This window comes from Crocuta crocuta, unplaced genomic scaffold (genome assembly GCF_008692635.1).
Source record: "Crocuta crocuta isolate KB4526 unplaced genomic scaffold, BGI_CrCroc_1.0 scaffold465, whole genome shotgun sequence".
Taxonomy (NCBI): Eukaryota; Metazoa; Chordata; class Mammalia; order Carnivora; family Hyaenidae; genus Crocuta; species Crocuta crocuta.
Genome location: NW_027528912.1, coordinates 780,356 through 795,980, shown reverse-complemented (window position 1 = coordinate 795,980; position 15,625 = coordinate 780,356). Strand labels below are relative to the sequence as shown.

Sequence of the window (15,625 nt, the reverse complement as noted above, 5' to 3'; positions counted from 1 at the left end):
ATTGCTCTCTTAAAAAGTTTTTTTAAATAAAAATGCATTTCAAAAAAGAATCTTTAATATTCATATTAACTTAAGTTTGAGATGTCTAAAATGCCTTGTGGTTTATATGGTAGAAAATAAATTATGTAAGACAACTGGGACCTTGCCTCATCATTTTGGAGTTTATAATCTCGGGGGGGGGCCCTTCACATCACAGCATGTTATTTGTAACTCAGTAGATTTCACCATCACCATGCACTGTGCTCTGTAGCAAATTGTTTGTCAGTTATAAAAAGACCTAATATAAAAACATTCATTAAAAAAGATTCCTGGGAAAATATTATTATTTGCATGCTTCCAGAGCTGAGACTCCCAGATGAACAATCTTCTGTTTTCTGTTAAAAATATCTTTTCAAATATTTTTAAGATAGGGCTTCCCATTGGTATTTTATTAAATATTAAGTATATACTATTATCCTGATGTCAAATGGGCTTATTTTTATAATAGAAATTGAAGATATTAATTCAACTTGATCAAGCAATGTACCGAGCTAATTTTTCTTTTTTCCAAGGACTGGGGATGGGTTTTTGCCAGGTAGGTAAGACTTCTAATGTTCTTGTGATTAATTACGTTTATTTGTGGAGTACTAAGTTAGGATTAGAATGAGAATCTGTATTTTATTACTGTCATTGACGACCATGAAGTTGACTCACTGGTGCAGTAAACAGAAAATGGTTTTATTGATGCCTTACATAATGCTTTAACCAAACAACTGAACCTAGTGAGACATCTAATTTGGGGTTCCCTGGCATGTGTGGATTGGAGTAAGACCCCTAGAGGCTGTCAGACCCCAAATATAACATGATGAGTTCCTTGATCATGTTTGGATGTCTATTCACATTAACTTATCTATCTTGAGCTGCAAATATTTGTGATTTCTTTTGTCTTATTTTACGGTAAGTATTTAAATTATAGTAATTTGGTTGCATTCAAATACAAATGATTATATAGCAACTATTGGCAGTTATTCCATGAAAATAAAATTGTGCCATAAGGTGATCGCATTTCCAGGATTAAGCCGTTCTCTTTCTGTGTTTTCCTCCAAATAGTTAACACAAATTATGCGAACTGGACAAAACACTTGGGAAAGTAAAAATATCCTTGCTGTTTCATTTGCTCCACTCGTGCAGCCAAGTAAGAATGATAATGGCAAGCCAGATTCTGTAGGACTCCGTAAGTAACTGCTGGTCCTTCCCGACTATTGTGCAGCTCTTATGCTTGGGGTTTAATGGACTATATAATTATGAAAAATTAAAGAAATAGCTATATATTTAACAGATTTATTCAGCTTTTTTGTGGGAGTGGGTTAAAGTCCCTACCTTGCACCAGACACTTAGCTGCCTTCATGGACATATGAAAAGAAGGCACAGGCCAAAGAAATCATGAATTTATTAATTATAGTGGTGACTTTATTGATTATTATTGAATTTGTTGTCATTTTCTTTTTTTTTATTTATTGTTTGGTTTAAACATTCTGAGAGAGGGAGAGAGACAGCGTGAGCAGGGGAGGGTCAGAGAGAGAGGGAGATACAGAATCCGAAACAGGTTCCAGGCTCTGAGCTGTCAGCACAGAGCCCAACACAGGGCTCAGGCCCACGAACTGTGAGATCATGACCTGAGCTGAAGTCGGACACTTAACCGACTGAGCCACCCAGGCGCCCCTGTTGTCGTTTTCTACACAGAAGGACGACAAACACAAAAGCCTTTATTTGAGCTAAAAGAGCTTGCTTGTTCCAAGAGCAGAAATAAGTTTCAGGGTAGTTGAAGCTCATTGGCTAGAGTGTAGAAGATAGATTTAACAAGACTTGTCTTAGACTCAAAGGGAAAGTCCGTACTGGATGTGGATAGACTTGTTTGAAGGTAGAAAAACAGTAACTAGAAGGCGGTGGTAGAGAAAAAAAGGAGGGTGTGAAGTTTGGCCTTGAGCAGCTAGCTGGGTGGTGGTACCATTTTATTGCCATTCGCAAGACCGGCAATGGAATGACTTGTAAGTAGGTGTATGAAGAGGAGTCATTTTATTCTGGCCACATCCGAGTTTCCTGTCGGTGTGCACATGTCAGGTAGTCCAGTTATAAACCTGTTGCAGGAGGAAGGTATAAATTGAGAATCCTCAACGGGAAAATGGCATTTTAAGCTATGAGAATGGATGAGAGCACTTGGGGGAGAGTGAGGAGAGAGAAGAGGTGTTTGTGTTGGCAACCAAGAAGAAAACAGTATTTCAAGAAGGAGGAAGTGATCAACTTACTGCAGTTCAAAGAAGAAAAAGAAATAAGAGTAGTATTAATTGGCTTGTGATAGATCACGATTTTGGAAGTTGGTAAGTAAAGTTCTTTACCTAAAATGAACTTTACCGTGGTAGACTTCTTGCTCTAACTTGCTTTTTAAATGAATGAATTTCAAAAGAACCTGGCTTTATATTTAGTTTTATTTTCATCATTTATTTTACCCTCTTTTCAGCCATGTGATTTTTGTGGCCTGTTTTTCCGTCTTCGAAGTTCTTACCAATGGAGAGATGGATTTGGTGGTCAGATAGCTAGGAAGTGAGCTGTCAGTTTTATCACCTACTAAAGGAGTTGGGGGATATGACTGGGATCTGCATCCTTAAATTAGGGCCGTGCGGCTGCAGGCAGCCTGGCCAGCCTCCCTCCCATCAGGGGAGCAGAGCTTCATGTGTGTGAGTGAAGGAAGAGAGAAGTGAAAGGCCCCACGTGCACACAAACCATACAAAGCAGTCCTCCTGCCGTGGGGAGGGGGGTGTGTGGTGGTGCAGAGAGCCCCAGGAGGTCCTGGGGTCAGGGGCGGTGAGTGGCAGGAACGGCTCTTCCCTCGACCCCAGAGAGGGCTCCCCAGCATTCCTCCATAGCAGGAGCTGCTGTCTGAGAGGCCTGGTGACCACTCTTCAGATTCATGAGATCCATCAGCTCTGACGCCATGCTCTTACTTCAGTCTCAGTTAGAAATCAGGCACTCTGATTTCAAACTGCGTTTTGAACTTTTTATAATTCAGAAACTGTTAATCAGCCATTTTTTCCAGACATACTTGATGCTGTTGTATGTTACTTACAAAAATGAGTCAATCTACAAAACAAAGCCACATAAAACCATTACATCAGGAAACTTGCATATATAGAGAATTAAAAATCAGAATGATTAAAAAAAGGATTATCAAAAAGGCTCATCCTATTAGTAAAGTTACTCTGCTTGAATGTTAAATTTAAATGTCCCTCCTGTTTATTCAGAGACACGTGCTAGATGTGCTCTGGGACTGAGAGGGACTTCTTCACCTATCACCAGAACCAAGTAACTGTCACTTGTATTCACGTGCATGATATGGTTATTTCACAGTATCCTTTTTGGTAGACTGCACACACACACACACACACACACTCACACACACACACACACCCTTGTATACAGAGGTGTATGTATATACCATAATATATAGGAGACTGTACCGTGTAGTATGTACTATAATTCATAGTAGACTCTACCGTATAGTACATATATGACATGTATATGTAGATACCATATAGCACATACTATAATATATAGTAGACTATACTGTATGGTACCTACTATAATATGGACTATACCATACTAAGGTCACTTGACTATTTCAACTCCTTGCTAAAAGCAGTAATAACAAAATAAAACTATTTTTTTCCTCCTGTTTCCCAAGTATTAGAATTACAGGTCATATTTATGATCATTTTCTTTAACCTATCATAACAGGTTAGAGAGTCACAAAAAAGAAGTAATGAAAAAAATTCTGTGACACAGTTTGGTTTTGACAGTGGCCTAGGCACAAGTACAACATATATCTATGAAGATACTTGTGTCCTTATAGAGGTCCCTGTGGACTTCTGTGCATCAGCCATTTAGGTGTTTTACTTTCTCATGGAGACTTGTCGCCTGAGACATTTCCTCTTTATCTGACAGTTTCCCAGATTAGTGTCCTTCAGAGGAGTCCAGGTTGTAAATGTGGTTTTGCAGTAACATACTTACGAATGTCATGGATGATGATATGTTATAAATGGGCAATTTTCATTCGTCCCCATTTTAAGGATATCGATACAGTTTAGACCTAGGTAATTAATGAGACTGTCATTGGTTGGGTTGATGGACATAACTGTGAAGGTCAAGCAGGAGGAGAAATTTGGTTGAAAGGGATAAAATGGGGGAAGAGCCTAAATTTAAAAAAAGATCCATCATAACCTCTGAAATACTTACAGGGGAAATGATGTATCCAAATTTGTCACCAGAATAGTGTGTGGTGGGTTTGGGAGGAGGAAATGGGAGCATTGGTGTGGTAGGATTGGCTATAGTGTGAGGGTCGAAGCTGAGTGTCCGGTGCATGGGGTTCGTTATACTGTTCACTCTCTTGTGTACATACTTGAAAGTCTCTACAATAAAAAAAAAAAATCAATAGCATAAACATGAGCCAGGAATTACGATTTTTTAAAAAAAAAAAAAAAGCTTCACTATGAGTAATGTTCATAGAATGAAAAAAGTTCTGAAGATGTTATTTGTCAGAAGTTAATAGAATGTTTGGAATAACAAGTTTCCTCTTCTGTGAAAATTGCTGTTTAGGGAACATTATTTCATTAATTATAGGGGATTAAAGGATGAAAGGCTCTTAGCAAAAAGAACTGAAAAAATACCCATGCAAATCTTGGGCCAAATGCATTTTGTAGCTACGAAATTGTCTACATAAACAGTTACTAAAATGTAGTTAGGACTTTTCCTCTGGTTTATCACTACTTTTGATTCAACCCAAGTCTGTCTTTGTTTGGGGGTGGTATACAACATTCTAGAAGAGCTGCCTCACATTGAGGGCGGGCCCTCTAGAAGGAGTAAGAGGAAAAAGGAGAAAACTCTATACCAACTTAAGGAAAGCGGTTTCCTCTCTACACCACCCACTAAATACTTCTGTATCCCAGATATGTGGATTTGTCCACACCAAGCAATTCTCCAATTCTTTGCGGACACCAGCTAGGTGTCCTGCGATCTGACCCCCTTCTGACACTAACCACTGTTAGCGTAGACTCTGAAGGTGAAAGGGCCTCTACCCCACAAGGCTGCCTCCTCCTCCTCCACCTTGAGACCCCAGTCACAGGTACAGGTTTTCACCTGTGCTTCCGTCAGCCCGGCTATAAATCAGAAACCCCCATAACCGCTTTCTGGAATTTGTTGGAGTGTCTTACGGAACCCAGAAAACAGTTCACTTACGAGATTACCGATTTTATCATAAAAGGCCCCAGCCCGGAACGGCTGGCTGAGTGGATGCATAGGGGGTTGGGGGCGAGGACACATGGAGCTCCCGTGCCCCCTCCGCATGCCCTCGGGCACCTCCACTTGTATTCAGCCCAGAAGCTCCCTGAACCCTTTCAGTTCAGGCTTCTTATGGAGGTTTGATTGATTCAGTCTTTGGCTGTTTATGATTGACTAAGCCTCCGGCCCCTCCTGCCCTCCCAGAGAGCGCGACTGAAAGTTCCAGTCCTCTGGCAAGCAGCCCAGCTCGCTCCGGGGCTTCCCAAAGGTGCCTTTTTAGCATAAACTCAGGTGTGCTTGAAAGGAACCTGTTCTGCTCTTCTCACTGAGGAAGCTCTTACAGCTCTTCGGAGCTGTGTCAGGAATGGAAAGCCAAATGTAGATTTCTCGTTAAAAGTCTCTAGGGACAAGAGAGTTCATAAATTGTGGCACTAACCACAGTGAGCATACGAAGCTGCTGTTTTTGTAGGTTAAAAGGTGGCCCCAAATCCGTGCTTTTGTGATTTTGACCTAAATATAATGCCCTTTTCAGTCTTTGCTAATAAAAACAAAAATGCTGACTGCTAGGTTCCCATGAAATCTTGGCAGAGACTACCTTTTTGGGAAACGAATAGAGCTTACGTGTGTGTGCTAGAGATAACCTTAATTATAATTTTGGAGTGAAAGCTTGGATTCAAAATAAAATGTTAATGGCAGTCAGCGTTAGTATTGTGTAGTCCATTAAATCCTTATATCTAGAGTCAAAGAATAGAAGATATGGGAGGTTTTTGAATAGCTAGGGCCGAGAATTATCTAAAAGTTTTTGTACCATTTAGACAAACGAAGCTCATGGGGATGCTATTTTAGGACTTAAGTCGCAGTCTTTTCCCCTTCTGGGTCTCGTTGGTTCTTTATGAAGTTCAGGTGTTCCGGCAGGTTAGGACTGAAAGGTTCCTCATTCTGGCAGCATCCTTGGAGGAGCGTAATTAAGGTGTTAACAGAGAATACCGAAAATGTGAGAGCGGTGGCAGAACAAAGACCAGCCGAAAAGACTAATTATAGCTCTGTTTCTTAGCTCTTTTAATAAAATTCCCAGAACTCTTCTATAGATTTATTCTCCACCAGCCCCCACCCCCCACCCCTGCTTTTTCAGAGCTCACTCGGGTGTAGGTTTCTTCTCTGGCCACACTCCCCCTTGGGTGCTCTCGAGGGGCCGATGGCTCCCGGATCTCTGTCCCCAGCCCTGGCTGTGCCCCTGAGCCCCAGCCTCATGATTGAGCTGCCTGTGGTTGGGCAGGAGCGTAGGCTGTGCAGTCAAAACCACCCACACCAGGTCCCACGTCATGTCACTTGTGACCTCTGTGACTGGGATCACGTTATTTCACTTCTGTCTACTTCCTTTTCCTCACTTAGCGCGGGATGTGCTCTTGCATGTAATGCGCTGAGATGGTAACCAGTATGTCCCTGTTGTTTTTCTTTCTGAAATCTCCATTCAGGAAGTGTTCACAGACATCCCCGATTTAACACAGAACAGCATTTGGGCTTTCTTCTCTCCGGCTATTCTTCCTCTTTCTCATGTCAGTAATTAGCATCTATCAATTTCAGTCTGTCTGGACTGAAAATTCTCACACATCCAGTGCCTGTCCAACCTGCCTTCAACATGTGTTTCAAATTTGTCCACTTCTCTACATCATTACTGCCAACCTCCCATACTCTAATCTGCATCCGAGTGTGGTCAGATCTCAGGTGGATTACTGGACTATTCCCGCTGCTCTCCTGCTCCCTCTCATTCCGATCCATATTCCACACAGGAACCCAAGTGCCATTTTCATTGCATCATGACCCCGCCTTTGTAAAACCCGTGAGGAGCTACACGGCCGGTACAAGGCACATTTTTTACCAGGGCCTACAAGATCCCCCCCGATCCCATCCCTTACTGTTTTCTTCCTGCTCGCAACTTCATCTACATTAGCCTTCTTTCAGCTCCTTGAATGTGCTGTTCTCTCTGCATGAAGCTATTTACAAATGGCTGTTTCTTCATATTATTCTTCATATTTCGCTCAGGCATGCCTCTCCTGAGAGAGACCATTTGGGGACTGCCTGTCGGAAGTAGCCAATACCCCACGTTACTCTGTATGCCATTGGTGTTGCTTCTCTTGCCTTCTTTTTTTTTTCATGATTATTTTTTTATCTGTCCCTTCCCCAAATAAAAGAACTCCATAAGAGCAGGGACTTTCATAGCCTAAATCATTCACTGTGTCTAAATGAGCTCTTTAATAGTACCTGGCGTACAGTCTCACACGCAGCTGTTGAGTGAACAGGCAGCAGCGTCACAGTTTGGGGAGGCAGGCAGAACAGGTGATAGCTTGCAGGTTGTACCACGTAAGGGGTGGGATTTCACCCCTGTTTGTACTTACCAGCGTTCACAAAATGCACCGTTGGCAGAAGCAGGACTTGAACTCAAATCGTCATATGTTGTTTCAGTTTCCATCTCAGATAGTTGCGGGCAGGCCCAGATAGTAGGCCACAGAGTTTTTAGTTGAACGTGCCCAGCATGGCTCTTTGGAATTCTTTTCTATTTTAGGTTTCGGGAGGGAGTTGACAAAGGTTTGAAGAAAAAGGGTTTGCGGTGGGTGTGCCAATAGGTCGTGGATTCAGCTGGTAAAGACCCTCCTATCGGGTTTTACAGAAAACCCTACCTCCCACTGCAGCGTGTGTCCAGTTTGGGAGAGGGTCTGGTGAAGGAGGCTCGGAGCCTTGGACAGGAAGTTCCGTGCAAGCCTGGCACCAGCAGGGCCCGGGCCAGAGCGCCAGGAAGACGGCCTTGGCCCCTCGTGCCAGGCGCTCACAGTCTGAAGGCAGAGGGAGACCGCATGCCGAAGAGTTCCTGAAGAAGGCAGGATTTCGTAGGTTATAACAAAAAAGTTTGCAAGGGAAGTATCCAGGAAAAGAGTACCCCAAGTAAAGAAAGAAAACATAAGTGAAGATTTTTCAGTGCTGTTTCACTGAGGAGGGTCGGTTTTATTCTTTGTTGAGGCATTTGAGAAGGATCTTTGATGCTAGTTTTGTTTCCACAGGGATGGAAACTAGGAGCGATGCGTTTCAAGTGGGACGAGGGAATTAATTTCTCTATGTATAAAGCATTGAGCAGGCTACAAAGAAGAGTACGTGTTCTAGGGCTTATGCGCTTACAGATCTGTGGGAGGTGGGAGCCAGCACCACGTCTGTGTTTGGCAGAGGTAAACGTCAGTAACTAGAGGAAACCTACTAACAGGCTTTGGCCTATTAGGTTGTTTGCAGCTTGATTTCCGGTGGGCCTTTGCCTAAGTAAGCTGTGCTTACTGGTTTACAGAGGAAAGCTCGGTGTGTGTGTGTGTGTGTGTGTGTGTGTGTGTGTGTGTGCGCGCGCGCGCGTGCACGTGTGTGTACGTGCACGAGTACTAGCTTTAAAACTCGGACTGAGGCAGTTGTTCAAATGTTGCCTTTATTTGAGTTTTTGGAATAGATCGTCCTCTTGGATAGGTTTCAACATCAAATATATTAAAAAAATATGTCGTATAAGACCTCTCCTCTGTTCTCATTCCCTAACTTCTTCATTCTTAGGTAACCTGTCCCTAAGTTCTTACTTATTCTTTCAAAGAATTTTCATGGATATACTTGGGGACACACATACACACATATCCATAGGACTTAGAATGGGGGCTTGGCGCAGAGAATTCTTTGTTAGGTAAATAGAGTTTTTATACGTTGTGTTCTCTAACGTTTGCTAAGAAATATTTTGTTCTGTGAAGGAATGGAAGGTATATGTTTTAACTTTTTTATGTTTTGTGTGTGTGTGTGTGTGTTTGTTTTTTTAGCTCCCTGTGCTGTCAGGAACCTCCAAGACTTGGCTCGTATTTACATCCGACGTACACTTAGGAATTTCATAAACGATGAGATGCAGGCCAAGGGAATTCCTCAGAGAGCTCCACCCAAAAGGAAAAGAAAGAGGGTTAAACAGAGAATCAATACTTACGTATTTGTGGGTAACCAGCTTATTCCTCAGCCTCTAGACAGTGAGGAAGATGACAAAATGGAAGAAGATAACAAAGAAGAGGAAGAGAAAGATCACAGTGAAGTCGTGAAGCCAGAGGAGCCACCTCAGAATTTACTGAGAGAAAAAATCATGAAACTCCCTCTCCCTGAATCTTTAAAGGCTTACTTGACATATTTTAGAGAAAAATAACTTAGATCACGAAGAAAGAATGCCTACTGATAATTCCTTTAGTCTTGAAAATGTAGCATTTGTTAGGAGTTAAACGAGAGCGAATTCTCTCAACAGAGCGAATTATAGTGGAAAAAAAATGACTTGTTTCTGTCTTAGTAATAAAAATGATGTATTCAGTAATTAAATCCCTTTTTATAAAATATATTTTTCTTTAAATCTTGGAAAAAATGCTGTTTTAACTCAGAGTGACTTCAAGGATGAAATGCAACAATACTCGAGATTTGGGTACTGTAAATCCTTTTCTGATTCCTTACGGATTTGTAGTGGTAAAGCTCACGTTTCATTTTATAGAAGGTTACATAACTGTTCAGCATATACTGGTTTTTGAACAGCAGTTGTTTTCATTTCCTCTATGAAAACGTTGTGATCTGATTTAGGAAATCAGACGCTGTGTAGACCCACTTACCTTACTTTCGTTGCAGTCACTATTGCTGAGTTGCTATAGTATTCCGGGCAATCTATGAGTGCAATAACAATACAGATATTGAATAATTTAGCTTTAAAAAAAAAAGTTTCGTGGAACTCAGTGGCATTGCTACTTTTGCTTTTGAACCTATTGCCAAAAGACATGGGAAAATACCTGCTTCTCTCCTAGAGATTTTAAGAGCACATCAAGTGAATGTTAAATAAAAAGTATATACTTCATACAGTTCTTAATTTGTATGGACCCTTTGCATTTTCAGTATTTAAAAATAATGAGGTTATCTTACTCTCCAGAGTTTTAGAAGATAGTATGTTTGGGATTGGGTTTTCTCTTATCCACTGTATAAAGTATTTGGTTTTAAAAAGATCCGCTGTTCTGTACGACAGTCGGTAACACAGGTAGGGAGTCAGCATGAGTGCGACCCCTTTCTTGGGATGCGCTCAGAGGCAGGAGCACTTTAGCAAATGGAACTTCTGGTTCATTTGAATCTTTGTCTTTTACAAGGTAGGACTGGGCTAGCCTCCGGAAGAAGTTCATCTTTGTAGTGTATGAGATGTTCACGGGATTTGTATGTTGATGCCTCTTGCTTTGAAAATCCAGTTCAGAATCATAGTGTAATCTTTGGGACCTACGTTGTGCTCATTTAACTTTCTCATGGTGTGTGGGGTGGTTTTTTTTTTTTTTGGTAAAATTATAATTATCACTTTTTTCTTAATATCACACACTTAAACTATCCATCATTTGAATATTAATTATAGCTTTCAGTGGTACAACAGTAAATGCCATTTTTGATTTGTTCCTTTTCTTCCCACAAGGGCCTGAAAACAGCCATTCCTTGTTAAGAAAGTACAGAATGTAACAGACTTTCTACTTCGTGTTACATGGGATTATGTATTTTTTAAAAGGAAAATTTTGAGAGCTATCGCTTATTACCACCAGCATCCCTATTGCAGTAGTGTATCAAATATGTGTAATGAAACCCAATTGATACGTAGTAAAAGGATGATTATTATCTCTCTTCAAAGATTCAACTATTAGTAATCCATAGTTTAAAAAAAATCTCAGCTCTGGCAATTCTACACATTTAAAAATGAGCATTTGAAATATTCTGAGTATGAATTATCTCAAGTAAATGAGGGTATTTTAGTAATGGGGAAGATAATTTCATGGAAGGTATTGGTTTTATACCAGGGGCTAGGGCCAGGTGATCAGGGTTGGGGGTTGGGTGTTATCTCCACAATTTTTTTTTTTCAGATGATTACTAAGCCATTTACTGTTAAGAAATGTCCCATCTCATTTCTATCAAGGAAAAAGTTTTATACAATTATTATCTGTTGGGAATGTTCACTTTATTTTAAATTAAATGTTAGCTTTAGAGGTTTAGTACTGAGTTCCTGGTGCCCACCCACATCTTTTTATCCAGCACCTCCCCCTCCCCCCCAGCCATGCCCTGTACACACTGTTGGTTTTGGAGCTGGTGTCCAGATACGTACACATACATATTCTTAAATGACACTTTTACGATTCAGAAGAGAGTTTTCGTTAAGGTTATATTTGAAGGTTGACTTGCTCATGTGATCTTTTATTCTGTGGACCTTGGCAAAGTGTACAGCAGATTTTCATGGTCGTTACATATTTTTGTCATTGAAATGTATCTTTTGTGTTTTTAAATGCATTCATTCATTTTACAGTTGTGACTTTATTATTGACTTTAAATAAAGAAGTAGAAATAAAAAATGAAAATTCAAGTGAAAGCCCTTTGATCTGTTAATGTGAATATATTAGGCTGATTAAGAGTATTTTGGGTTTGTGTTTATTTTTTAATGAATTCATGGTTACTTGAGTATGAATAATTATGTTCTTTGGGTGGAAGAAGTAGCAAATAAAGGTAAAATTAATTGAAAATGATGAATATATTCATGGGATTTTAACAGCCAGATAAAACAGTGTATATAACCTAGTCTTTTATTTTGTAGAGAGAAAGGAGGGCTAGGGAGATAGCATGATTCTCCCATGGCAGACAGCTAGATGGAGATGACTTGAAGTAGCATCGAGCATCTGAGAAATCTCAAGAAACCGTCACTAGATGCTGCAGGATAGTGGGACGGTGCGAGCCTTCCTGCTTCTTTAAATGTTCCAGCTCTTCCTTGACCTCTCCTGCACTTGACGGCCATTTGTGCCTCTTTATCGTGTGAAGTGTTACAGAGGCTTTGTTACCCATTACTGAAGTTTTGAACCTTTCAGAGTGTTTCTTGGTTTTAGGTTTCCTTTCTGTAAAGCTTGTCTTCAAGTCTTTTGGAAATGTTTTATTGGGTAGTTTCTTTTAACGAAATTGGCTTAACCCATCATCAGTTACATGTATTGCAAATATCTTTCGTTAGTTTGTGGTTTCTGTTCTCACTCTGTTTGTGGTGCCTTTAGTGAAGTAGCATTTTCAATTTAAAAAGTTTCTAAATTTTTTTTAATGTGTTGAGAGAAAGAGAGAGAGAGTGTGTGCGCGCACACATGAGTAAGTGAGGGACAGAGAGAAGGAGAGACAATCCCCAGCAGGCTCTGCACCATCAGCACAGAGCCCAGAACCCAATGCAGGCCTTGAACTCATGACCCCTGAGGTCATGACCTGAGCTGAGATCAAGAGTCTGACGCTTAACTGACTGCACCACCCAGGCTCCCTGCCCCCAGTTTTTTATTTTTATTTTTATTTTTATTTTTTGAGAGCAACTATGAGTAAGGGAGGGCAGAGGGTGAGGGACAGAGAATCTTAGGCAGCCTCCCTGACCACAGTGGAGCTGGATGTGAGGCTCAGTCTCATGACCATGAGATCAAGACCTGAATCGAAATCAAAAAAGTGGATGCTCAACCAACAGCCACCAGCCACCCTTGTGCCCCAGCATTTTCAGTTTTAATCCTGTGAGATTCATCTTTGCACAGCCGCAGTCCAGGATCATGACAATATTAGCCTGTATTTTCTCACAAAAGTTCTATGACTTTTGTCTTTTGCATTCTAGTCTATAGTACATCTCCTACTGATCTTTGCATAAAGTGAGAAATAGTAAGTCATTTCTTTAACACTGTTGGTCAACTGTTTCAACACCATTTTTGGAAAAGCCCCACTTTCCTCCTCTGAGCTGCAGTGTTAACTATCATAAATTAAGTTTTCATGTTTGTGTCCAAGTTTTCTTTTCTGTTTTATTAGTCATTTATGGATTCCTGTGCTAAAACTACACACTCTTATTTACTACAGATTTACAGTAATTCTTGATCTAGTCAGATAAGTCCTTTCAACTTAAATTTCAGGAATATTGTGGCTAATCTTGCACCTTTTGACTTCGATAAGCATTTTAGAGCCAACCTCTCAGATTACATGCACACAGTCCTTTTGGGATTTCCTTTGGATTCACAGATCAATCTGTGTGAGAGGTAACATGTTTATGATAGGGAGTCTTCCAGTCCGTAAATATGGTGGTACTTTTATCTAGATCTTAAAGTATCTTAGTAAAGGTACACAGTTTCATTTCAGACATCTTTAGATTTTATGTGTAGATGTCATATTTTTCAATACTGCCTTATTGTTTATTAAAATTATGTTTTGCTCCATATTGGTTTTCGTACATTACTTAAAACACACTGTCTTGTGATCTAAATTTTCTACACAGGTAACCAAATTATCTTCATAAAGACAGTTTATTTTTTTCCTTTGGGTTTCCTTTGTTTATCTTGCCAGATATACTGGTTGGGGGCTCCACTACAGTGTTGAATAGAATCAGTGAGCAAGAGCAGCCTTATTATTTTATTGCCCATGTAAAGTCATTTTTAAATTTTTAATGTTTATTTTTGAGAGAGCGAGCAGTGGAGGGGCAGAGAGAGAGAGAGGGAGATATAGAATCCCCAGGCTCTGAGCTGTCAGAACCTTTAATGGTATGTGGGAACCCTTTTTATATTTTTATGTTCTTCAAAGTCCATTTGGTTTGATACTTGTATAGCATTTAAAATTTTTATTTTCAATCTACTCTATATCCTTATTTTTTGATATATTTATTATTATATAGCTGAATCTTAAGAAATTAGAGTTTGAATTTTACTTAAAGCAATTCATCTATTTACATTCATTTTAAATATTCACACAGAATATTTGTGCTATACACCATTTTCAATATTTTTGGTTTTTTTAAAGGATAATTGTTTTCTCCTCATTTTTGTCCATTCCTCTTTTTTTTATGTGTGTTCCCTTCCCTCATTTAATATTTTAAAACACTCACTGAACTTAATCAAAGTCTAAAGTTACCTAGTGCCCTATCTTTCTCAGGCAAGGCACATAGGACACTTTAACACTGAAGTCATCACTTCATAATTATAGAGTAGCATATTGTGTGTGTTATTTCTATTTTTTAAAAAATTTTTCTTATAGTTTATTTTTGAGACAGGGAGAGACAGAGCATGACTGGGGGAGGTGCAGAGAGAGAGAGAGAGAGAGAGGGAACACAGAATCTGAAACAGGCTCCAGGCTCTGAGCTGTCAGCACAGAGCCTGACGTGGGGCTCGAACCCATGAACAGTTAAGATCATGACCTGAGTCGAAGTCGGGTGCCTAACCAAGCCACCCAGGCGCCCCTTGTTATTTCTAAATATGTAAGCCCCTATAGTACACCATTAGCTCTACTCCCACATTTGCACTGTTTTGTTTTCTGCTCATTATGCCTTCTTTAGTTTTAGATATTTGCAATTTCCTTTTGCCTACAGTACACCTTTAAAAAATTTTATTTTTTTTAAATTTTAGAGTGCAAGCAGGGGAGAGGGACAGAGGGAGAGAGAGAATCTCAAGCAGGGTCGACACTCAGCACAGAGCCTGATGATGTAGGGCTCGATCCCCCAACCCTGAGATCATGACCTTAGCCAAAATTGAGTCAGACACTCAACTGACTGAGCCACCTAGGCACCCTCATTTTTTTAAAGTTTGTTTGAGAGTGGTGAGGTAAAGGGGCAGAGAAAGATAATCCCAACCAGACTCTGTGCTGTCAACGTGGAGCCCATCAGGGGAGATAACCATGAGATCATGACCTGGGCCAAAATCAAGTGTTGTATACTTAACCAACGGAGCCACCGAGGCACCCCAGGCACCCCCATCTTTTAAAATTTCTTTTAGTGAAAGACTGTAGGTAGCTAATTCTTAGTTGTTGGGTTTTTTGTTTTTTGTTTTTTTGTTTAGTCTGGAAAAAACTTTCTCTGTTCTTGAAAAATATGACTGTACAATTTTAGATTGATGGTATTTTCTATAGAACAGTGGAGTTCTGTTTCTACATTTTGGCTTTCACTATTGCTGTTGAGAAGTCGACCAGTAGCCATTACTTTGAAGGTTATCTGTCTTTTACCCTTGTACTTTAAAGATTTTTGTCCTGACATTGCAAATATTCTGGCCTTTGCAGTGTTAATTCTCTAGTTTCATAAAATGAGCCTTGGTATGAATTTTTTTTCATTTATCCTACCTGGGTATTTCACTTGTAGTTGTGTGGGTTAGTCTGTTTCATCAGTTCTGGAAATTCTTGGCCATTTTGTTTTTCCTTATCAATATGGTTCAACTTTTTGTCTCTTCAGCAGTGAATTTAAAATAATTTCTTCAAATTGATCTTCTACTCACTAATTCTCTCT

General features: G+C 40.0%; 1 protein-coding gene across 2 annotated transcripts in view; it reads left to right on the top strand.

Annotated features, from left to right (window-relative positions):
* Window positions 1-11,734, top strand: part of PCMTD1 (protein-L-isoaspartate (D-aspartate) O-methyltransferase domain containing 1) — a 72,996-nt gene extending 61,262 nt beyond the window's left edge. For both annotated transcript variants that reach the window (XM_077757095.1, XM_077757096.1), the window contains 2 exons: window positions 1,090-1,213; window positions 9,147-11,734. In XM_077757095.1, coding sequence (XP_077613221.1) covers window positions 1,090-1,213; window positions 9,147-9,514 — 492 coding nt within the window. In that variant the 3' untranslated portion in view covers window positions 9,515-11,734. The remainder of the gene's footprint in view (window positions 1-1,089; window positions 1,214-9,146) is intronic.
* The last annotated feature ends 3,891 nt before the right edge of the window (window positions 11,735-15,625 follow it).